General features: G+C 48.6%; 2 protein-coding genes across 2 annotated transcripts in view; one reads left to right on the top strand and one right to left on the bottom strand.

The window, feature by feature from the left end:
* Positions 1–4,378: 4,378 nt before the first annotated feature.
* Positions 4,379–15,188, top strand: FAM151A (family with sequence similarity 151, member A). The gene is made up of 8 exons (XM_006839808.1): positions 4,379–4,505; positions 5,642–5,788; positions 9,345–9,497; positions 10,422–10,581; positions 12,495–12,719; positions 13,312–13,451; positions 13,910–14,053; positions 14,515–15,188. Exons 1-8 carry the CDS (start codon positions 4,379–4,381, stop codon positions 15,186–15,188), a joined length of 1,770 nt encoding a protein of 589 aa, XP_006839871.1.
* Positions 15,189–15,323: 135 nt separating this feature from the next.
* ACOT11 (acyl-CoA thioesterase 11) overlaps positions 15,324–22,691 on the bottom strand; it is a 33,013-nt gene continuing 25,645 nt past the window's right edge. The window contains exons 11-16 of the mRNA XM_006839807.1: positions 22,256–22,322; positions 21,842–21,925; positions 20,671–20,804; positions 17,280–17,411; positions 16,549–16,675; positions 15,324–15,482 (exon numbers count right to left, since the gene is read on the bottom strand). Of these exons, the coding sequence (XP_006839870.1) occupies positions 15,324–15,482; positions 16,549–16,675; positions 17,280–17,411; positions 20,671–20,804; positions 21,842–21,925; positions 22,256–22,322 (703 nt within the window). The remainder of the gene's footprint in view (positions 15,483–16,548; positions 16,676–17,279; positions 17,412–20,670; positions 20,805–21,841; positions 21,926–22,255; positions 22,323–22,691) is intronic.

Below are 22,691 nucleotides of genomic sequence, written 5' to 3'. Positions count from 1 at the left end.
CATTTGCTTTAGCTTCTCTACGCTGGAGAGCAAGTTTCAGAGTCTCTTCTGACATCCATCTTGATCTTTTCCTTCTTTCTTGTCTTCTTAATGACATTTTGCTCTCTTCATGTATGATGCTCTTGATGTCATCCCACAACTCTTCTGGTCTTAATACCTATAGCTATGCCTTAAGGAGCTCTGGTGGTACCTTAAGGGCTGCTAATCTCAAGGCCAAACCCACCAGCCCCTCCATGGGAGAAAAAATGGTGCTGTATCCTCCCATCAAAGATTTACAGTCTCAAAAACCCTATATAGGGTTGTTGTGACTCTGAATCAACTCAATGGCTGTGGGTTTGGATTGGATTTTCATGTGTGTGTGATAACTATGTAGTTTATCTTGTTGTTAAGGGCTGTCGAGTTGGTGTTGCCTTATAGTGACTCTATATAGGGTTTCTGAGGAGTGGCTGGTGGGTTTGAACAACTGACCTTTGGTTAGCAGTCCAGTGCTTATCCTATAGCACATATAATTGTTTTTAGGTGATCAGGTTCACTGAAATAGTTGAAGCTTATTCTTTTGGAAAACAGTAGATTAATGAACATGTCCTGTTTCTGTGAATTCTTATCATTGTGGCTCACTGGTCTTGCGATTATCTTAGCAAGGTTTTTGGATTTTATTCTTTATAATGTTTGAGCACAGACTATGCTCTTATAAGATTTATGTATTCTGATATAATCATCAACCAACCAAAAATCTTTCTTCACAGTTCAACCCTCACAATTAGTACTATGCTTGACACCACTGCTGAGGCCACTGTGTCTATCTATCTCCCTGAGGATCTTCCTCTTTCTTGATGATGTCCTTCCCCCAGGACTGCTACCTCTTGATAGTAGGTCCAAAGTACATAAGACCAAGTCTTGCAAGAAGCATTCTGATTGTATTTCTTCCTAGACATAATTGTTCATTCTTCTGACAATCCATGGTATATTCAATGTTCTTCATCAGTCTCTACTGCTTGAGGTTGTTACTCAGTCCAGTACTCCCCAACAGACTTGTTGCCCCAGGAGTGGGCTGAAAGAAGCAGGCCAGCTGCCAGGCCTATCAACCTCAATCTCAGTGAGATAATCAACCACAAACAAGGATGGAAGAAAAACTCATGCCTCACCTGCAAATCTAATCTGTCCTTGTCACTAACCTTTGCTGGCCTTGGAACTCCCTCCCACTGCTGTAGAGTCAATCCCGACTCATAGTAACCCTGTTTAAGATTCCCAAGGCTGTAAATCTTTATGGAAGGAGCTCTGGTAGTGTAGCTGTTATGAGTCGGGCTGCTAGCCTCACGGTCAGCTGTTTGAAACTATTGGCTGCTCTGCGGGAAATAGGTTTTCTGCTCCTGTAAAGATGTTACAGCCTCGAAAACCCTATGCAGGATCCCTGTGAGTCAGAACCCATTCCACAACAGCATCACCACCACCACCACCAAATCTTTATGTGGACAGAAAGCCTCATCATTCTCTTGAGGAGCGGCTGGTGGATTTGAATTGCAGAAATTGTGATTGAATTAGCAATCCAGTGCTTAACCTATAGTGTCTTTTTTTTTTTTTTTAACTTTTTATTGTGAATTGGGTGAAAGATTACAGACAAGATCATCAACTCTGCATTCATCAAACTATACACCTTGTTTCGTGTCAATAATTACAATCTCTTCCTTGCAACAACATTTATCCCACTCCCTCCCTGTGGCTCCCCATTTACATCTTATATTTCACAAATGAACAAGGCAAAAATATTTGATGTACACTTACAAAACAAAAAAATATATAATCATTTAAATGTCCAAAGGGCACATTCCACCAGTCAGCCTCCTGCCCTCAGGTACACAGCCACTGTTTCTGCTGTCGCTGCTTTTTTAGGTAGGAAACCCACACTCCACTCATGCTCTTCCTTCTTGATGGTTCTGGGATTCTCTGCTCCTGGAATGACAGATTACCTACTCACTACTTTTAGTTACATAGATTCTATAATTACAGTTGTGACAGTAACACTTATTCACAAACTGAGTCATAAAATTGTATCACTGGCATCCCTCATCCCCTTTCACCAGATGCATCTGGGAAAGAGGGAAACTATTCAGTGGAAATTCTACCTTAACCCCCTCATTTTGCAACTAAGTACACTAATGGAAGCTTGTAAAGCAGCCACTTTGTGCCTTTGTAGTCCCCTTCACCCCCCATTCTTGATGCTGTTGTTGTTGTTACGTGCCGTTGAGTCAATTCCAACCCATAGCAACCCTGTATTTGGTTTCCAAGGAGCAGCTGGTTAGCTTGAACCACCGAGCTTGCAGTTCAAACGGCTTTGCTGTCTGGTCCATTAGCTCACAGTGCCACACCAGGAGTCCCCATTTTTGATAGCCAGAGTCTAAATTTCTTGTTCCTATCAACCCAGTACACAGAAAACAAGGTTGCTCCTTGATATCAAGAATCCAAGAAGGATATATATTAAATTAATATTTGCACACTGAACATGTTAAGTTTGAGATGCTATTGGAAACCCCAGATGGTGATGTATGGCAGTCAACCAGATAAATGGGTTTGGCACCCACAGGATAGTCAACTTTGATGCCCTTTTAGCTCCAACCAGGTTGCCTCCTTCCAGTTCCTTGAATAGACCCTGTCTGTTTTTTCTTTTTAATGTTTTTTGTGAATTCTGTGATAGTTTTCATGGGAGAACATTAGTTTTACATTCATCCTATCGTATATCATTTCATTGCCATGGTTACAATCCCCTCCATGCATCATCAAACAACCAAAGGGTATACCCTGCAAGCCTGTTGCCCGGTCGTCAGCACACAGCCCCTCTCCCTCTCTGGTCTAAAGTCCCCAGCTGCTCTATCTCTCCACGTCATCGTCTCTGCCTCCATCTCTGGCATTACTGTTTCTCTGGGTAGGGTCCCACTCTCCGCTCTTCTCCCTTGATGGTCCCAGGGACCTCTGCTCCTAGACTACAAAGTTAATCACTCCCCTTCTTTTGCTACAAAATGTCTACCTTTACATATTCAACCCTCACAATCAGTCCTGATAACAATTTTTCACTATTGTATCACCAAAGACTTATCTGCACTTCCTTTCATTAGCCCCACCTAGACAGATTGGACACTATTCAGTGCAGATTCTACCTTCCTCCACGCCCTCTGGATCTAGGTTCCCTCTTGAAAGCTTGGAAACCAGTCACTTCTTGCCTTTGTAGCCCCCCCAACTTTGGGTAGCCAATGTCCAAGTTGCCATCCCTGGCTACTCTGTGTGTGGAGGGAGTGGGAATGACCCTTGCTGTAAAGACTTGTTCCCTTTTTTGAGCTACTGATCCATAGGTGTAGTCAAGTTCATCAAATTGTATCAGATTACTCTTTTTTTTCTTCTTTCTTCTTCTGGTTGAGCTGTGATCATCATTGAAGCCAGGTCAAGTGGGTATTATCTGCAAGTGTGGGTGTTCTTATGCATATGCCCTCTCTTCTTATCAGCTAGATGCTTCACTCTTCACTCTAGTCCTCTGTGGCTATGTCACTGACTCTGGGCCCAAGAGTCCCCAGGTCTTGCCACTCTGCTGGCCAACCAAGTCTCCACCTAGGTTCACACGAGTCTATTGAATGTTGTAGGGCATAGCTCACAGCTTCATTGCTGTTTTCCCCTCACTTCCCCTTATCGGTGGCGAACGTGGTCACCAATCAGAGCGTGTATTCCCACTGAGTCTTAGTCTTGGAAGGGGGTTTGCTCTGAGGGGACCCGACCACTTGCCTTGATGTCTCCTGGGCAAGCAACTTGCTTGTCCTTGTACTAATCAGTCAGTCAGCTTATATTGTTTTGTATTTTTCCTGTCAGTCTTTCAAGAAGTATCTTCTGTTTTTCTAGCTGCTCCAGGCTGGTCTGCCTATATAGTGTCTTTAGAAGTCCTTCATGGAACTCCCTAGGGCAGGGCAAAAAGCCCTAGGATCAAAAGAGGAAGGGATGTTACAGACTGCTCAACTCAATTGTTTCCTTTTACATACAGGAGATAACACTTGTTTTAGGTCTCCAGCAAGATCCCAAGTCCCCTGACTTCCAGGCAGGGGCCAACAGATGGTGCTGAAAGGTTCAGCCCAACACTCTCTGCTGCCTCTTACTGTGCTCAAAGGTCATCTTGGGGGTGGTGGCAGGATTTTCTGCTTGACCTGTTAAAAGCTTGGGAGGGTAAGGGCAGAAGGAAGCGGAAGGGAGGAGGGACCTCAGATGCCACCTCCTCTACTGAGACATCCCAGGGCTGCAGGAGAACCGAGTGTCACTGGGGGCTCCTGCCTCCCACCCAATCCCAACTGCAGGAGACCTTGATTCCTAAGGAGGTAGGAGGCATTCTCTAGAGACGGGCATCATGGCCTGCAGGAAGGGGTGCTCGGATAATCAGACCAAGTGGACACTTGTCAGCATTGTCAGTGTGGCTCTGGTGCTCACCATTGGGATGGTCCTGGGCTTCACCATGCAGCAGCCGACGCGGCCAGGTAGGAGTTGTTCATTCCTCAGACCCATAAGACTTCTTCCCCAGTCACAGTTCTGATGGTCTCTCTCTCTCCTGTTCTTCTTCCTCACTGATACTCATTCCCCACCAGCAGCTCCATTTGTCTCTCCATTGCCCAACCTTATCAAGACTTCACCCCTTGCTTTTCTTTCTTCTCCTTCCACTGGCTTTTCTTTCTTCTCCTTCCCCTGCAGCCCACCAAATCTTGAGCTTCACCACACACCTCTGTCCTTGGATGGATCCTGGGCACCCCAAACTCTGCACACCGCAACCGTGAGCCAACTCATCCTTCTCAGAGAAGGGATACCACTCAGACAGGGGCCTGGGTGTCACCTCAAACCCCCCATCATCTCTGTCTCTCTCTTACTATCCCCTACACACCACCCCCAACAGATCCCTAATGATGTCATGGGTAAGTGCTCGGGTGTTAACCAGAAGGTCAGCAGTTTGCACCTCCCTCCTCCTCCCAAGGTACTCTGAAGGAGAAAGCTAAGACAGTTTGCTTCCGTAAAGATTTAAGTCTTGGAAAGTCTGTAGGGCAATTCTACTCTGTCACATCAGGTGCTATCTATCCTCAAAGGCCCTGCCCCATCAACTCAGGGGCAACTCTTTTCATGAAGACCCTCTTCTTCTCCCTGCCTGCTGTCTCCAGCCCATGCTTACTCTGTACACTGCCCACTGGATCTCAGTGACACACATTCAAAGCCATTTGCAACCTGATCACAAGCCTCTCTTCCAGTTTAGCCCCATTCTCTAAGTTCCACATACCCCAGACCAGTGGCTGTTCCTTTAAGCAACCACATTCTTCCCTACCCCTAAGCCTTTGCTTATGCTGTTCTTGCTGCCTGGAATAATCCAGCCCCTCTTTCTGTCATGTTTACATGAACACTTTAAAGCCCCCCTACAATCTTTCCTTGTCTGAACAGTCCCTTTCTTGGCTGCCCCAGCCCAGAAAGCCCTAGGAGCTCACCACTTCCTTCTCTTGAAACACTGACACCAGTGGAGATTCATTGTCTCTGCTAGTTTACATGCTGGGCACCCAGGGAGAGTCTGTGGGGTAAACGGACAGGGATCCTGAGGCTGGAACTGTCACAAACATCCCCGGGGCCTTCATTCCAGACTGTAAACCAGATGCGGCCTGCCGTCCCGACGCAGACATGCTGGACTACCTTGTGAGCCTGGGACAGATCAGCCACCGGGATGGCCTGCTGGTCACCTGGTATCATGCTGCCAACAGCCAGGCAGACATGGGGGCTGCCTTGAGTGGTAAGTCCAACTACCAAGACAGGGACAGGCAGGGTGTGGTGGAGATAGAGGGAGACAGGAGATAAAGATAAGACTATCTATAGTCATAAAGGAGCTCTGGTAGCGTAGTGGTTATGAATAGGGCTGTGAACCTCAAGGTCAGCAGTTCGAAACTACCAGCCGTTCTGTGGGAGAAAGGTGAGGCTTTCTGCTCCCGTACAGGGTCGCTGAGTCGGAACCGACCCCATGGCAGATAGCCACCAGCCATCATAGTCATAAGGAACTTCCCATGGGGTGGCCTTGTTGTTATTGTCTTATGTGGTCAATCCACGTCAGAGTAGAATTGCCCTATAGGGTTTCCTAGGCTGTAATCTTTGCAGAAGCAGACTGCCACATCTTTCTCCCTTAGAGCAGTTGGTGGGTTTGAACTCCCACCTTTTCAATTAGCAGTGGCCAGTGCACTGTGGGTTAACACGCCAGACTGCAAAGCCATTTGAACTGCAAGGTCGGCAGTTCAAGTTACCAGCAGCTCCTCAGAAACCCTATACAGGGTCGCTATGGGTCGGAAGCAACTCGATGGCACTTAACAACAACAACAAGTATACTTAACCATTGTGCCACCAAGGTCCCCTGTGGGATGTCATTATGATGGATGATTCTCATGTTCTTTTCATAGTCCTCACGAGGAATTGGAGCTCAGAGGTTAAGTGACTAGCTCAAGATTGAGCAGCTACTTAGCTCTGGGCCCAAGATTAGAACCAAGATGTCCAATTCCAAAGTCATTATTGCATTGGCCTCCCTTCCCAGAATCTGTCAGGTGACGATGCTCCCTGCTAAGGAGGCATTTTGCCCTCAAAGCCTAAGGTAACCAGAAGATCTGAGTCTGAAACCCCATGCTACCAAAACTGAACAGTGAACAGCTCAGCAAAATGTATGACCACTCTGAGACTCAGATTCAAAATTGTAGCATCCACTTGTCAGCAAACACTCACCGTGAAGGGCACACTCCAAAGATTGTACTGGCTTCTGTAATGGCCCTACAACCCATCCTACAGAAGCAAAGCTGAGGCTTAGAGAAGTTACGTGACACTGCTTGGTACTGAGCTGTCTGTATCAAGCCCACACTTAGAAACCACATTACGTTCAATCTCTAGTGAAAGAGGGGTAAACAGTCTTTCCATCAGGGTTGCTGTGATGCTCATACAGATAACTATGAAAGATGAATGGAAAAGTTGTCAAACTTGAGCTTGCACCAGCAAGACACAGATGGCAGTCCCTAACCCTGGTGGTTCTGGGGTGGGCTAGAGAATTTGCATTTCTAACAAGTTCCCAATTGATGCTGAGGCTACTGGCCTTAGGACTACACTTGTGCTCTGCTCAAACACAATCCCCTCAATTTCAGGTGAGAAATTGGGTCGTGATTGAGAGAGGATCTTGCCCAAGGTTACACTGTAGGTATGAAGCAGATCAAGGTCTAGGTGTCAGGTTCCTGGCCCTTATTCCCACAGACAGAAACCCATGAGTAAGTGCCTAGGAAAGGTTTGCTGAATGAATGAAGGACTAACAGAGTTGTTCTTGGAGGAGCACACTTGGTGCTCAGCAGAAGAGAGGCGGACCTGCTGCTCAAGCATTTCCTCTGATTGGGAGGCTAGTTGGCCAACTTTGGTCCTAAGGACAGAGCCTTGTTCCCTTAGGGAATCAGACCAGACAGAGAGGACACTTATCTGGGGAGCTAATGCCTGAGATCTCAACACCCCAGGATCACCATGAGATCAGCCCTAGGGCAGCAGAGGAACAACTGGGGTCCCACCAAGTTGGGACTTTGGCCAGGAAGAAAACTGAGGGTCCCATCCCCAGCTGGACAGTGCCCAACAGCAGTAACTAGAGAGAGTCACCCCTTAGCCAAGCTCCAGGGCATCTGAGGACCCCACACCTACTGATCGGAACCTGCATGCTGAACCTGGTCCCTGGTGTGTACATTAAAGTTTGAGAGACTGGAGTAGCTGGAATCTAGAGAATGAGAAAGAGACAAAAAAGGAGGAGACTGGAAATGTTGTCAGGGCCTGATTGCAGGATGACCATGAAAGGAGTTTGGAGTTCATTCTCAGGGCAATGGGGATTTTCGGTTTGTTTGTTTTTTAACAGGAGGGTGTATAGAGGATGAAATTGGAGGGACTCAGAACAGGTAAGTAAGAACGGTCAGAGTGGAAACCATGTGAGTGGAAAAGGTCCCTTCCAATGTGGAGGGATCCTGGTGTGGCGCTGCCAACCACAAGGTCAGTGGTTCAAACCCACCTTGGAAGCCCTAAACAGGATCACTATGAGTCAGAACCAACTTGACAATACTCAACAACGATAGTGTCAACACTGCTGTTTGTAATATTATATAACCCTTCTTGACTCTCCCGAGGCTGTAAATCCTTACAGGAACAGACAGATTCATCCCTCGGAGCAGTTGGTGGGCTTGGACTGCAGACCTTGTTGTTAGCAGCCTAGTGCCTAACCCACAGTGCCTCCAGGGCTCCTACCGAGTATTTCTAGCATGATCTTCCACTGTCTGCTTCCACCAGCGAGCGCTTAGCTCCTCACTAGACTGCCCACTGATTGAAGTAAGTGCACAAACTAAAAAGAGAAAAAAACAATGTTCCATGCTGGTCCAGGTGCAGTGAGATAGGCAATCTCCTGCACTTCAGGTAGGAACATGAATTGGAACAACTTTTACAGAAAGTCATTTGATAAAACCTGTTGTCTTCAAGTCACTTCTGACTCATGGCAGTAGTGTATATTATAGAGTTTAACTGCTCCACAGGGTAATTGTTATGAATGAGGCCTTTCTATGGTGTCACTGGGTGGGTTCAGACCACCAACCCTTTGGTTAATAGTCAAATGCAACCCATTTGCACTAACCAGGGGACTTTTTGATAACATTAATAAGATTTGGTAATATGGACTTTAAAATGACCCTATGCTGTCCTGACTCAATTCCACAAGTAAGGAACAGAAGTAATCAGAATCAAACATAAATCATTGCTTATTGTCAAGTGTCATCTTCTGACTAATCGTGACCCTATCTAGGGTTTCTTAGGAGCAACTGGTGATTTTGAACCACCAACTTTGCGGTTAGCATCCCAGTGCTTATCTTACCGCACCATACCAGGGCTCCTCACTGTCTAGGAGTAGCAAAAAAAAAAAAAAAAATGAAGAAACTACCAAAATGCCTCAGGAATGGGGAGTGGTCAGCTCAACCACAGGGAAGGGACTCAGCAATGGCTTTAATCATCATGTTTGTTTTTTTTTTTTTTAATGAGACAGATGAAGGACTGTAGAAATGTGTCAGAGTGTCAGAAGAAAAAAGATATAAAATTATAAACACAGTGTGGTCTGTCGTGTAAAACTACATAGACAAAAGATAGAAAAGAACGCATTAATACAAGAATGGTGACTGAGATACAGGCACATTTTTAAATCTTTTTTTTATGGTATTTTCCAAATGTTGTATGATAAGCATGTAATCCTTTTATGATAAGAAAATTTAATGTCAGAAAATGGACCTGACGTGAGTTTGGCTCCCACATAGGTAATGCCATGGTCCTAGAGGCGGATGTCACAGTGGAAGGGCTCAACACAGTCAACGAATCGGAGGTCCCCATCATGGCACACCCCCCAGCCATCTACAGCGACAACACACTGCAGCAGTGGTTGGAGACTGTGCTGTCCACTTCCCAGAAGGGTAAGAGCCCCTCTGAAGCCCAGCACCCCAGGCCCTCTGGTTCTCAGCAGCAGTCCAGGGATCCCACCACTAGGAGTTGAGTCTAGTTCTCACCTTGACTTGCTCACTGCCTTGGCTTTTCCACCCCAAGTCCAGGAAGAATTGGTGAGGCATGGATGCACAGGTGACAAGTGGATATGAAGGTGCAAGGTAAACCTCAAAGTGCCAAACATGTTCCTGGTGTTCCCCCCACACTGGCGTCCTGCCTTCAACCACCCTCAACCACCACCACCAGCACACACACACATACACACACACAATATACACCTGAGTCATGTTTCCAAAGTGCCAATTTTATTTGCCACACTCTCCTGCCCTGACCCTCCATGGTTCCTCATTGCCTCAGGACAAAGCAGTATTGCTTTGACCAACTTCTTGAAATCCCTGTATAATGTCCCAACCTTATCTCCTACCACTGCCTTCATCCCCCTCACCTTACTACCCTGAAAAGGACATACATGTGCCCACCTCCGGGTCTTTGTTCATGTTGGGTCCTTCCTCTAACTAGACTGCCCTTCCCTATTAAGAGGCACTGTCCTCAATTCAAATGACCTTCCTACAAGGCTTAGGGAGCTCTGAGCCTGCCTTGTCCAGAAACTCAGCCCCTTTTCATCAGAGCTCTCCACTACACCAGCCCCACTAAGACCCAGGTTCTTAGCTGGCCTCTGCTTCCTCACCTCTGAGGATGGGAACACACACCCTCTAGAGGTGGGCCCATTTGAAAGCCCTACCTCACACCCAGCAGGAATATGCTACCTGGCCCCCAGCCCCCATGCACAGGTACACATATACCTGTTGTCTCTGCCCCAGGTAGTGACAACTCCTCAGCCCCTTCCTCCTTAGCACCAGGGGGCACTGACCAAGCCCTCACCTTCCTCCTCACAGGCATCAAACTGGACTTCAAGAGCCTCAAGGCTGTGGGCCCCTCCCTGGACCTTCTGCGGCGGCACACAGAGAATGGGAGAGTCCGGAGGCCTGTGTGGATCAATGCTGATATCCTGAGGGGCCCTAACGTGCCCATATCAGTCCACGTCAATGCCACAGGGTCAGTGTCCCATTCTTGTTCCCAGCTGTGTCCTCATCCTTCAACATCTGCCACAGGATGTGCTCGGGGGACCTTTGCTGAGTCTGCCTCCAGTCACACCAATAGTCTCAGAGCCTTTGCACAGGCTGCTCCCTCAGCTTGGAATGCCTTGCCCCCATTTTCCAATGAACCTCTGCTCAGTTATTGTTATAAAGTACTCTTGAGTCAGTTCTGACTCACAGCAATCCCGGATGGGGTTTCCAAGGAGTGGCTGATAGGTTTGAACCACCGACCTTGCGATTACCCTATGGCACGCCCCCAAGAGTCATTGCCTTTCTGAAAATGTCCCTGACATCCCAAGTTTCATAGCGGCTTCTCTCCAGGTCCCTCGGCCCCCACAAGTCCTTATAACACAACCCTCATTCAGTAGGTGGACTCTGTCAGTCTCCTCGAAGGCACACAGGTCCAGTGACCAACACAATGCTTGACTTGCTCAAAAAGTCTAGAATGTTGATTCCCTCCTTGTTGTTGTTGTTAAGTGCTGTCAAGTCGGTTTTGACTCACAGTGACCCTGTATATAGGGTTTCTGAGGAGTGGCTAGTAGGTTTGTGGTTAGCAGTCCAGTGTTATCCTACAGTGCACTAGGACTCCCATTCCCTCCCTCTCCCCTGGAGATGCCAGCACTGCCACAACCAGAACAGGATGCATAGTATTCTCTCGATTGCTTATAAGGAAGGTCCATCCAAAAACAGAATATATCGGGCTTGATACATAGCCATACTGCCAGGTTGTTGTTGTTGTTGTTAAGTGCCTCGAGTCGGAGCCGACCCATAGCGACCCTGTACAGGGTTTCCGAGGGTGTAAATCCTTACGGCAGTAGAAAGCCTCATCTTTCTCCCAGAGCGGCTGGTAGTTTCGAACCACTGACCTTAAGGTTCGCAGCCCGATTCGTAACCACTACGCTACCAGAGCTCCTTATACTACCAGGTTAGGGGCATATTTTTTCTCCCCATTTTACAGATGAGAAAGCTGACAGTAGTTGTGGCTCAATTTGTTGAATATTTATTGTATGTCCCATTTAATTTGTACAATGAGAAGGAGGTAGGTGTATTTATCTTTATTTTACTGATACAGGAGTTATCTCAGAAATTAAAAAGTCCAGTGCCTAAGTCCAGTAAAGAACCTCTGGGTGGGTCAAATGGTTAAGTGTTAGACTATTAGCCTAAAGGTTCGTGGTTCAAACCCACTCAGATCTCGGAAGGCCTGGCAACCTGAAAACCCTATGGAGCGTTTCAATCCTGCACATGTGGGGTCGCCATGAGTCAGAAATGATACCAGTCTAATTAGTGATGGAGCAAAGATTCAAAAACAGGCCTTTCTGATTCTAAGTCCCATGTTTTTTACCATCCATCAACCCAGACAGCAGTCAGTCCACTCTATATTTACTATGCTTCTCAAACTGAGGTTCATTCGGAATGCAGCAGTTTGAAAACATGTAGCCAACAGCCCAAGATAAATATGGCTTCTCGTCCTGAGGTGCTAAATTTACTTAGGGATAAGGTAACATTACTTTTCTAGTAAAATTTGCATAAGGGAAAAATTGGAATGAAATGAAAATATGAAACCTCAGAGACTCTCAAAGCTGTCAGAGCCCAGCTCTGCTCATCCTGGAGCCATGAGCTCATTCTCCTTCATCCACAGGAAATGTTTGAGGATCCCTGCCCTGTCTGAAGGCACACCATCGTTGAGCAACTTACCCAAGGTCGTAGAGTCAGGGCCTGAACCCAGGCCTCCTTGACTCCAAAGGTCCAACCTTGGTGTGGAACCGTGAACAAGCCATTTGTGTTCCAGGCCTCTCTGAGATCCCACTGCCAGGGTGGAAGCCCAAGAGGGCCAGCACAGCCCGGAATGACTATACTTCTGATTCCCTGCAGGTTCCTGGCTATGGTTCAGGAGAAATATCCTGAGGCCACCCTTTCTCCTGGCTGGACCACGCTTTACCTGGCCCTGGGCCCCAACAGGACGTACACGCGGGCCATGGTAGAGGAGATGCAGGAGCTGGTGGGAGCAATGCCGCAAAGGATCACCTTCCCCGTGAGGGCAGTCATGGTGCGGGCCGCCTGGCCCCACTTCAGCTGGCTGTTGGGCCAATCTGAGAGGTGAAAACTCTAGACCTTAGCCCCCAGGAATATCCCAAGTGCTCATGGTCTAATTCCCACTGGTGCTCACACCCTCTAAACTTTTTCCTTGTATGCCTCTGGTGATGGGCTGCTTGCCACCTCCTGAGACAGCCCTTGCATTGGTGGTAATTCTGCTTGTTGGGTACTGCTTACACTGAGGCTCAGTTTGCCTCTGCAGCTTCCTCCTGTGGGAGCCAGCTGTAGTCCTGAGGCTATAGATTGTGCTTGCAGTCTGCCTAGGATAGCCCTGTAGAGACTGGGGACATCCTCAGCCAGTCGGCTTCAAGCTGCCCAGCCCCAGCGTCCTCAAAGACGCCCCACAGGAGTCCCAAGGCTGCCTCCTCCCCTTCTGTCCTTGTCCCTTTCCAAGACAGGACACAGTGAGGATAGGACACGCCAACCTCCCTCTGTCTGGCCTCTGTTATCATTGTTCCTGAATCCCCTCTAGCTGCTTCTGGCCCTGGAAGGGGGTGGTCTCAGGGAGAGGTGACTTGTCAAGCCTGGACAGCAATTCCAAATGCAAAGGGAATTGGGCCCAGGCAGGTGGCTGAGGCAGTTCTTGGGGCCCCAGGTACAGCCTGACGCTGTGGCAGAGCTCTTCGGACCCTGTATCAGTAGACGATCTCCTCTACGTCCGGGACAACAGTGCCACCCACCAGATCTACTATGACCTCTTCGAGCCTGTTCTGTCCCAGTTCAAGCAGCTTGTTGGTACAGAGGGGGCCTGGTGTGGAGGGCAATATGGGCTGGGTTCTCCAGAGGGTGGAGAAAAGAAGAGAGCTGAAAGGGAGTCACATGGGAAGGGAGAAATCTGAGTGACAGCCGAAGGAGTTGCTAGGATGGTCAGGACATTTAAGTAATTTACACAGAGTCATCCTGCTTGTAAGTGGTGAAGACAACACCAAGGAGCCCCAACAGGTTCCACATTCCTTAATTTTCCAGGGAGGTTCATAAGTGAGGTGGAGGGATGCCAGCTGCAGGGTCAGGGAGGTTACATCAGGCTCCCATCCTAATGACTATCCTTACAGACTATATAGGACCTTGGGCAAGGTCATTGATTGTAGTATATAAAACGGAGGAAACAGCTATCTGGCAGGTTACACTGAGGCTTAAAAAGAAGGTGCCCGTGAGTGGTGGCCACTTCATCTTAGCAATTTGGTACCTCACAGCCAATGCCACTCGGAAGCAAATCTACTACACAGGAGGCAGCCTGATCCCTCTCCTCCAGCCCCCCGGCGGTGATGGCCTGGGAGTGGAGTGGCTGGTTCCTGGCATCCAAGGCAATGGGAGTACAGCAAAAATTACATTCCCAGGTACGGTCTGCCTGTGTGTCTGTCAAACTGTGCGGTTTCCTTTGCTTGGGGTAGGTAGGTGCCTCGGGTCTCTGTTACTGTGGCAATGTGGGTCTATTTAAGCTGCATGCCGGAGACAGGTGGGATAAGGGTGGAGGAAGGGCATATAGTGGGACCAAGAACATGGGCTCCTGGCCTTCAGATTGGGTCCCTTCAGCCCTCAGCCATACAGAGCTGAAGGAGAGAGAGGCAGGCAGAGGCCCAGGGCCAAGTCACCACCCATGCTGATGAGTGCCAGGCACATTTATAAAGCAACCCTCCCACCGGAGCCCAGGACCAACTCAATCTGCTGAGCAGATTGCAGACAGTTCTCCTTTTCCATGGGGGTCCTCATCACCCCTGCACAGCCCCTTTGATAAGGGCCTCTGGCACTTTGTGATAACTTGAACCCAAGACCCCCTTTCCTCTGCTGCTTCTTCCAGACAAAGAAGGCATGGTCCTGCTAAACATTGGTCTCCAGGAAGCTGCAACCGGGGACCCTGTGCCCATCGTCCAGGTCTCAGGAGGCTTTGTCTTGACGCTGGAGTCATGCCTACTGCAGCTCGCCCCGCGCCCTGGACGCTGGGGTGTCCACTTGTACATAGCAGAGCCTACAGCCCTCCGTCCATCCCTGGCCGTGCTGGCCCACCTCTCTTCCCTGGGCCACCTGCCTCGGCCTGTGTGGGTGGGGGCCACACTCTCCTACGGGAGTTTTGAGGTCCCTGGCCACGTGGCTGGCAGGGAGTTTCTTGCAGCTGTGGCTGAGGTTTTCCCCCATGTGACCATGGCCCCAGGCTGGCCTGAGGAGGTGCTGGACAGTGGCTATGGAGAACAGTTGCTCAGGGACATGCTGGAGCTATGTCAGGGACTCCGGCAACCCGTGTCCTTCCAGCTGCAGGCAGGGCTGCTGGGCCAGAGCGTGGCTGGAACTGTGGCAAGACTGTTGGCAGCGTCCCCCCAGGCCACGGTCACGGTGGAGCACAGCCTCACCAGGGACAGCTACGCAGCTGTGCGGGCAGGGCTGCTGGCAGCCAGGGCCATGGACAAAACCCGGGTCTACTACAGACTGCCCCAGGACTTCCGCAAGGACTTGTTGGCGGACATTCACAGAAACTGACCACCCAGGACTGCTGGGCAAGGAGAGCCTGAGGCCAAGGCTTCCTGGGGGGTGTGGGTGGGGGGAACAGGAAGGAATAAATATCTGTTTTCACATGAGCTCTGCATGTGTATCCTTGGGGCAGGATGAAGGTGCCTAGAGGGTCTGGAGGCTGGGGGCCACCAAGTCACTACGGTTGTCCAAGAGGAATTGCTCGCAGGCCTTAAAGGTAGTGTAGAACTCAGAGGAGAGGCCAGCCACATTGGTGGTCACGAGGTTGAGAAAGCCTGTGGTGGCCTGGTTGTAGTAGGACACCTGCAGGGGAGGACAGGACACCACAATCAGGACAAGTAAGGGAGGCATGAAGCAGATGTGGTGCAAATACCCTACCGTCAGCACCCTGGAGCTGTAGACACTGGAGAGAAGGTTACATGATTAGCAAGCATGACCTCCTCCAGACAGTTCCCTGTGTCCCCATTAAGGTGCTGACAATCCTGGCTTCCCTGCCACCCCCTACCACAGTGGAAGACAGGCCTAGAACACAGCATTGAATCCCAATTAAATGAAGGTACTCTGGAATCTCAGTGACAAGTACGACATGAGCCACAACCTCATAGGGATCATTAGCATAGGGATCATTCAGGAAGCATACACTGGCTGAGTCCCTAGAGTCCTTGGCTTAAAAGCACTTGGCTGCTAACTGAAAGGGTAGAAATTTAAGTTCACCCAGAGGCACCTCGGAAGAAAGGTCTGGCAATCTACATTCCAAAAATTAGCCACTGAAAGCCCTATGGACCTCAGTTTTATTCTGACACACATAAGGATGCCATGAGTCAGAGTCCATGAAACGGCAACTGGTTTGGTTGGTTTTTATGACTTCCTGGCTGAGTCTCAGTACTAGACTGGAGGCTGCAGGGCCCTAAGAGAAGCTCTGAGCTGAAGAAGGGGAGCTGCAGTCTCCCCACCCTCTCCTTTTCTCAGCCTCCTCCCTACGTTTTCAATTAACACAGACTGCCCTGCCGAGTTTTATGGATCCTCAGAGTCAGATAAAGTTTATGAATCCTCAGAGCCATATAAAGCCTTCCTAGACAAGAAGGGGGATATATGTAAATAAATAATGCAATGGAATTTTAGATCAGAACCCAGTCTCTTGCCCTCCATGTCCACGGCTTTCTCTAAGACCCCCCAGCAGACTCTGACTTTGCTGCACAAAAGAAATCTTAATTTTTCAGTCTTATTTTCTGCACAAACTGTCAGGGGGAGCCTGCTGGAAGGGGACAGGTCTGAACTGTCTCTGTGTCCATGATGCTGAGCTCAGGACTTACACTTGTGTCCCAGCGGAACCGGGAGGGAGGACGTGGGAGGGGATGCTAGGCCTCACCCTGGTCAGCTGGTCGCCTTCGCACCAGAGGCAGAAGCCTGAGCAGAGGGTCTCCCCGCGCTTGTACTCTGGCGTCTCGCAGTGTGTAGGCAGTGTGACTGACCTCAGCGCAATGACATATGGGTCTCTGGGGTGGCAGAAGGGAAGGGGAGGGTGGTCACAGAAGGTCAGGTTCTGTTCCACTCAGTCAAGAACCAGGCTTGGGAGCCCGCCCTCTGGCATGAACATTCTTCCCAATGGTCTTAAAATACATAGCTTTTAACACCTGGCCCCACCCCGAGAGGTGTTAGCAACCCCAAATTTACCAGGAGCCAGTATGCCTTCACCTTGGGGTTCTTGGAACAGCCCCTCAAAGCAGACACTCAAGGCAAGGGTTGTGTGTGTGGTGGTGGGTGGGAGGCAGGGACTCCCCACGTTTTGGCCTGTCTCTAATGGAAGTGAGTCTATCTGCAATTGCATCCCACCTGTGGCACAGTGGGCACATGGGCTCTCAGCACATGAGAAATACCTGTCCGGGGCCTGGGCAAGCATCCGCCAACACAGAGACATGAGTGAGGACAGTGAAGGGAGCTAGCTGGGGAGGCTGTTCCCATTTTATCCACGGTAAAGCCACGACATTACCAGGGTCTGCCATGGTAGCTGGGGACCCATGGCTTATAGGAAATAGTTCTGTCCCAAAGCTGCTTCCCCCTCTCCTCCCACACATTGTGCCTCAGCAGGCAAGCACCCACCTGTTGTCCCAAGGTTTCCGCCTCGAAGCCAGGATCACAAAGTCCTGGGGCTTGGTGTCACTGCTGAGCGCTGGGCTGATGACATGGTAGATGGCATCATCCTCATCCACCTGCTGCACTAGCTCCACACTCCTGCAGGGAGACCGACCGGGAGCTCAGGGCCCGCTGAGGGGGTCACCTAGCTGTCCCCACCCATGCTTCAGCCTCTCTGAAACTTCATCCCCTGCACTGTTCAGCAGGGACCAGTAGGAGGCAGAAGTCCCAGGCAAGACAGGGATACACACAGTCACGTACACATGTGGACACAGAACAGTCCGAGACATGTGCAGACACGCACGTGGGTGGACACATGTGCACAGACTCAATGATCCACACATGTCTCTACATGCCTGTGCAGGGACACCTGTCCCATGAACTAGTGTGACAACTTAGTCCTTGCACTTACAATTTACTGAGCCAGGCATTATTGGATATGCTTTATATTTAACCTCACATAAATCAAAGGATAACCTCTGATTATCCCCAGTGTAGATGACACAGCTGAGACTAAGGGGCGGGGCTGCCCACGGTCACAGAGCCAGTACGGAAGCACAGCCAGGACTCATGCTCAGGTTGTCAGGTGCCAGAGCTGTACCGCAGGCCCAGGCCTACACACAGGGCATGCACACAGATATGCATGGTCATGCCCAGATTCACTGCCTTCTCCCTTTCTCTTCCACCTGTTCTCAGAGGCTGACTAAGGTGGGGAGCAGCCATCTAATGGCTCCCATTCCCCTTAGGCCAATCCCCAACCAACCCCATCAAGTATCAAGATTTGATCCTGGCCTTCAATGCCCAGATAGGCCCGCCTTTCTACCATATGCAACCTCTGCCTACATCCATCACTAAATCACCTCTCAGGCCCTGGGCTCACCCAGACCAAGATTTTTTGAAGCAATGCAGGTTGTTTTTCAAATAAGCCTTAGGCAGAAAGCCCATGTATATACAGTTCAAAGTGAATCTGTTCTGGTGAAGGCAGATAGATGGGGGTAAGGAGAAGGAGACCAATTTGCCAAATGACCTGTTCACTGAATTTCCAAAAACTCAGCTCCTCCTTATGATGGCATATGATCAAGAGCCAATGATCCTGGAGGAAAAAGTCCAAGGTGCATTGAAGGAATTGGCAAAGAACAAGCCTCCCGGAATTGATGGAATACAAATCGAAATCTTCCAACAAACTGATGCAGCACTGGAGGCTCTCACTAATCTATGCCAAGGCATTTGGAAGACAGCTACCTGGCCAACTGACTGCAAGAGATCCGTGTTTGTGCCCATTCCAAAGAGAGGTGACCCAACAGAATGTGGAAATCATTGGGCAATATCATTAATTTTGCATGCAAGTAAAACCTTGCTAAAGATAATTTTTAAAAGGTTACAAGCATACATTGACACAGAACTTCCAGAGGTTCAAGCTTGATTCAGAAGAGAACTTGGAATGAGGGATATCATTGCTGATGTCAGATGGGTATTGGCTAGAAGCAGAGAATATCAGAAAGATGTTTACCTGTGCTTTATTGACTACACAAAAGCTTTTGACTGTGTGGATCATAACAAGCTATGGACAACATTGCGGAGAATGAGTATTTCAGAACACTTAAATGTGCTCATGAGGAACCTGTACATAGACCAAGAGGTAGTTGTTCAATCAGAACAAGGGAAAACTGAATGATTTAAAATTAAGAAAGGTGTGCGACAGGGTTGTATTCTTTCACCATACTTATTCAATTGTATGCTGAGCAAATAATCTAAGAAAATGGATTATATGAAGAAAAACATAGTTGGAGGAAGGTTCATTAACAACCTGCGATATGAAGATGACAAAACCCTGTTTGCTGAAAGCAAAGAACTCTTAAAACAGGTACTGCTGAAGATCCAAGACTACAGCCTGAATGGTTTAAAATTAGGAAAAGTGTGAGACAGTGTTATATATTTCACCATACTTATCCAATCTGTATGCTGAGCAAATAATTTGAGAAGCTGGATTATATGAAGAAAATGTAGCATCAGAATTGGAGGAAGATTCCAAGTAACAACCTGCAATATGCAAATGATAAACCCTTGCTTGCTGAAAGCGAAGAGGACTTAAAATACTTACTGATGAAGACTGAAGACCACAGCCTTCAGTATGGGTTGCACCTCAATGTAAAGAAACAAGAACCCTCACCACTAGACCAATAAACAACATCCATATAAACGGAGAAAACACTGAAGTTGTCAAAGACTTCATTTTGCTCAGATCAACATCAACACTCATGGAAGCAGCAGTCAAAAAAATCAAACAGCGCATTCCATTAAGGCAAATCTGCTGCACAAGACCTCAAAAGTGCTCAAAAGCAAAGATTTGAGGACTAAGTTTGAGGACTAATGTGCGCCTGACCCAAGCCATGGTATTTTCAATAACCTCATATGCATGTGAAAGTTGGATAATGAATAAGGAAGACTGTTGAAGAATCAATGTGCTTGAGCTAAGGTGTTGGAGGAGAATATTAAATTGTACTACGGACTGTCAAAAGAACAAACCAATCTGTGTTGGAAGAAGTAGAGTCAGAATGCTCCTTGGAGGCCAAGATGGCCAGACTTCATCTCTCATACTTCAGACATATTATCAGAAGGGACCAATCCCTGGAGAAGGATATCATGTTTGGTAAAGTGGAAGGTCGAAGAAGAAAAGGACCCCCAAAGAGATGGATTGGCACAGTGGCAGCAGCAATGGGCTCAAATGTAGCAACGATTGTGAGGTTGGCACAGGACTGGGTAGTGTTTCGTTCTGTTGTGCATAGGGTCGCTATGAGTCAGTACCGACTCGATGACACCTAACAATAGCTACTCCTCATGCATAGGCCCAGAAATATAGTCTCCTTGTGAATAAGCCATTCAAGAAGTGATCTAAGAACACTCAAAAAGTAGGGTGTTGACATAGCAGAAAATGACTTTAAAAGTGATTTGAAAAAAGTATCCATACTAAACACTGTAATGTTGGCAGTTTTCTTAAGAACATGTTTATCTTCCTTGACTAAGTTCAAGAAGATATTCATATGAGGAGTCAGTCAATTTGGGGAACACATGGATTCATAAGAATACATTTCTCTTCATAGTCATTGACTACATTTTTAAATAACACATTTACAAGAAAAATCAGCAAATTTGATAAATTTGGCAAATTGGCCATTCTGTCAATTGTCCCAGAGCTCAGACATGGTCCAGAAGCCCTCTCCATGCCCCCATCCACCAGTAGATCCGGAATTCTACCTTGAGAACTTGGGACTTCACACACCAAGGTCTGAAGAGAACCTTGAACTTAGCTATCTCTAAGTTCAAGTGCAATATCCAGTCTGCAGGGCCCGGCCCTCACCGATAGTGCTTGTCCCACTCGGGCCTCCGGGGCAGGTCGGAGAGCAGCTGGAAGGCCTGGGCTGCATCCACATGCACCACCATTTCCACATGGAAGGAAAGGAACTTGTCGTCCTCCAGGATATAGAGACGCACCTGCATGGGACAGCGGATACCCTCCTTCCTGCACCCCTCCCCGACTATGCTGGGGGATGGGTAGGCTGGCTGGGATGCTGGAGCTTGGAAGGTGGAAGCTTGCTGTGTGACTGTGAACCAGTGACTCAACCTCTCTGAGCCTGAGTTGTAGCCCCATGAAGAATTGAGAGGACTCAGAACAAATGGACAGGAAAATAGGAGCCCTGGTGGTGTGGCACTATGGGTGAAGCACTGGGCTGTTGACCACAAGGCTGACAGTTCTTACCCACTAACTGCTCCATGAGAGAAAGATGAGGCTGTCTAGTGCTGTAAAGACTCTCAGCCTCTGAAACCCTAGGGAGCAGCTCTACTCTGCCCTGTGTTGTTGTTAAGCGCTGGCGAGTCGGTTCCAACCCATATCAATCCTGTATAGGGTTTCTGAGAAGTGACTGGTGAGCTTGAACTGCCAACCTTGAGGTTCAAACCAACTTTGGAGTTCAGCACATTAACCCACAACGCCACACCAGGACTCCAATCTGACCTGTAGGGTTGCTGTGAGACGGAATCAATTCAATGGCAGTGGATTTGGGGGGCTTGGGGAACGGACATCAGGAAATGCCTTGAGAAGCAGCAGCTGAGGCAATTGTGTTATGGCTCCTCAAAGCCAGATACCCGTCCAACCTCCAGTGTCAAAGGTGGGGAATGACTTGCCCAAAGGCCCAGCAAGTCAGAAGATGGGACTGGGTCTTCTCTCAGCAGAAGGAGCAGAGGGAAAGGAGAGCACTGGGCAGAGAGTGGCAGAGATGAGAGAGAGAGATGGGGAGCTAGGGGGTGGGGCCAAAAAGGTAGTAAGCCACCGAGAAAGGACTTTCTGGCTCTCACTCCAGGCCCTATGCAGACTGCTGGATTTCTGTTCCTAGGTTGGTTCCACAATCTGCCCAATTCATTTCCAGAAATCCCAGTTTGAGAGCGTTTCTGTTTGCAATCACTCACTTTTGACCAAGATAAGGGACTCTTCCTGCTCAGGGGAGAAAGGAAAGGTGGGTGGGCTCAACTACCTGGTTGATCTCCAAGGACAGTGTCCAGCTGTCCTTGGCCACAAGCATCTTCAAGGAGGAGACATTGTTGTAGCTCAGATACACCTGGACAGAACACAGAGAGGTTGTTTGCTCTCCCTTCCTCAGGTGGCCCCTGTGCCAACACTGTTCAGGTGTGGGAAGAAGAATCTGCATCCTGATAGGGTGAGGGGAACTCTGGAAAGGGCCCTGGGCTTTGGGAAAGGAGGCTTGGATAGAGTCATTGTATCATTTCTCTGGGAGCCTTGGCTTCCTTCTGCCAAACAGGGGGAATCCAGCAAAGCCCTCGTAACTACAAAGTCACCAGGTTTGCCACGAAGCCCCTGCTTCCATCAGGCCTACCCTCAGCTCACTCTGACTCTGACAAGAAGGAAGGTTGTAAGCTGTGGGCCTTACCTGGTTACTGGGGTCCCAGGGGACAGAGAGGGGCATTTCTGCCTGTTTACAGGATACAATGTACTTCCTGGGAGAGAGGGAAGACGACAACTTTAATCTCTTGGAAGTCCCATCCCTTTCAACAGACTTACTGTAGACCTGTTGTGCATCAAGCCCTGTGACAAGCTCAGCGGTGGGGAGACAGTTTCCTGTCTGGCCAGTAAGCCTTAGGGGAGGCAGTAGCCTGAGACACACAAACCCAGCCCAGAATACCAGCAAGCAGCTCAGAGATGGGAGAAGCTGGGGAGACAGGTGGCAGATGTAAAATTCAGTTCCACTAAATCTTTGCTGTATTGCATTAAGTAAATCTGCTGCACAGGAACTTTTTAAAGTGTTGAAGAGCAAAGATGTCAGCTTGAGGACTAAAGTGTGCCTGACCCAAGCCATGGTATTTTCA

Source organism: Chrysochloris asiatica, unplaced genomic scaffold (genome assembly GCF_000296735.1).
Source record: "Chrysochloris asiatica unplaced genomic scaffold, ChrAsi1.0 scaffold00026, whole genome shotgun sequence".
Lineage (NCBI taxonomy): Eukaryota > Metazoa > Chordata > Mammalia > Afrosoricida > Chrysochloridae > Chrysochloris > Chrysochloris asiatica.
Note: the sequence above shows the minus strand (reverse complement) of the source record. Positions and strands in the feature narration are given on the sequence as shown.

Bases quoted from the DNA above. Each gene is read 5' to 3' on its own strand.
- FAM151A (XM_006839808.1), top strand. From the start codon at position 4,379: ATGGCCTGCAGGAAGGGGTGCTCGGATAATCAGACCAAGTGGACACTT. The intron at 9,498-10,421 runs GTAAGAGCCCCT...TCCTCCTCACAG, and splicing joins GCTGTCCACTTCCCAGAAGG to GCATCAAACTGGACTTCAAG. The intron at 14,054-14,514 runs GTACGGTCTGCC...TGCTTCTTCCAG, and splicing joins AGCAAAAATTACATTCCCAG to ACAAAGAAGGCATGGTCCTG.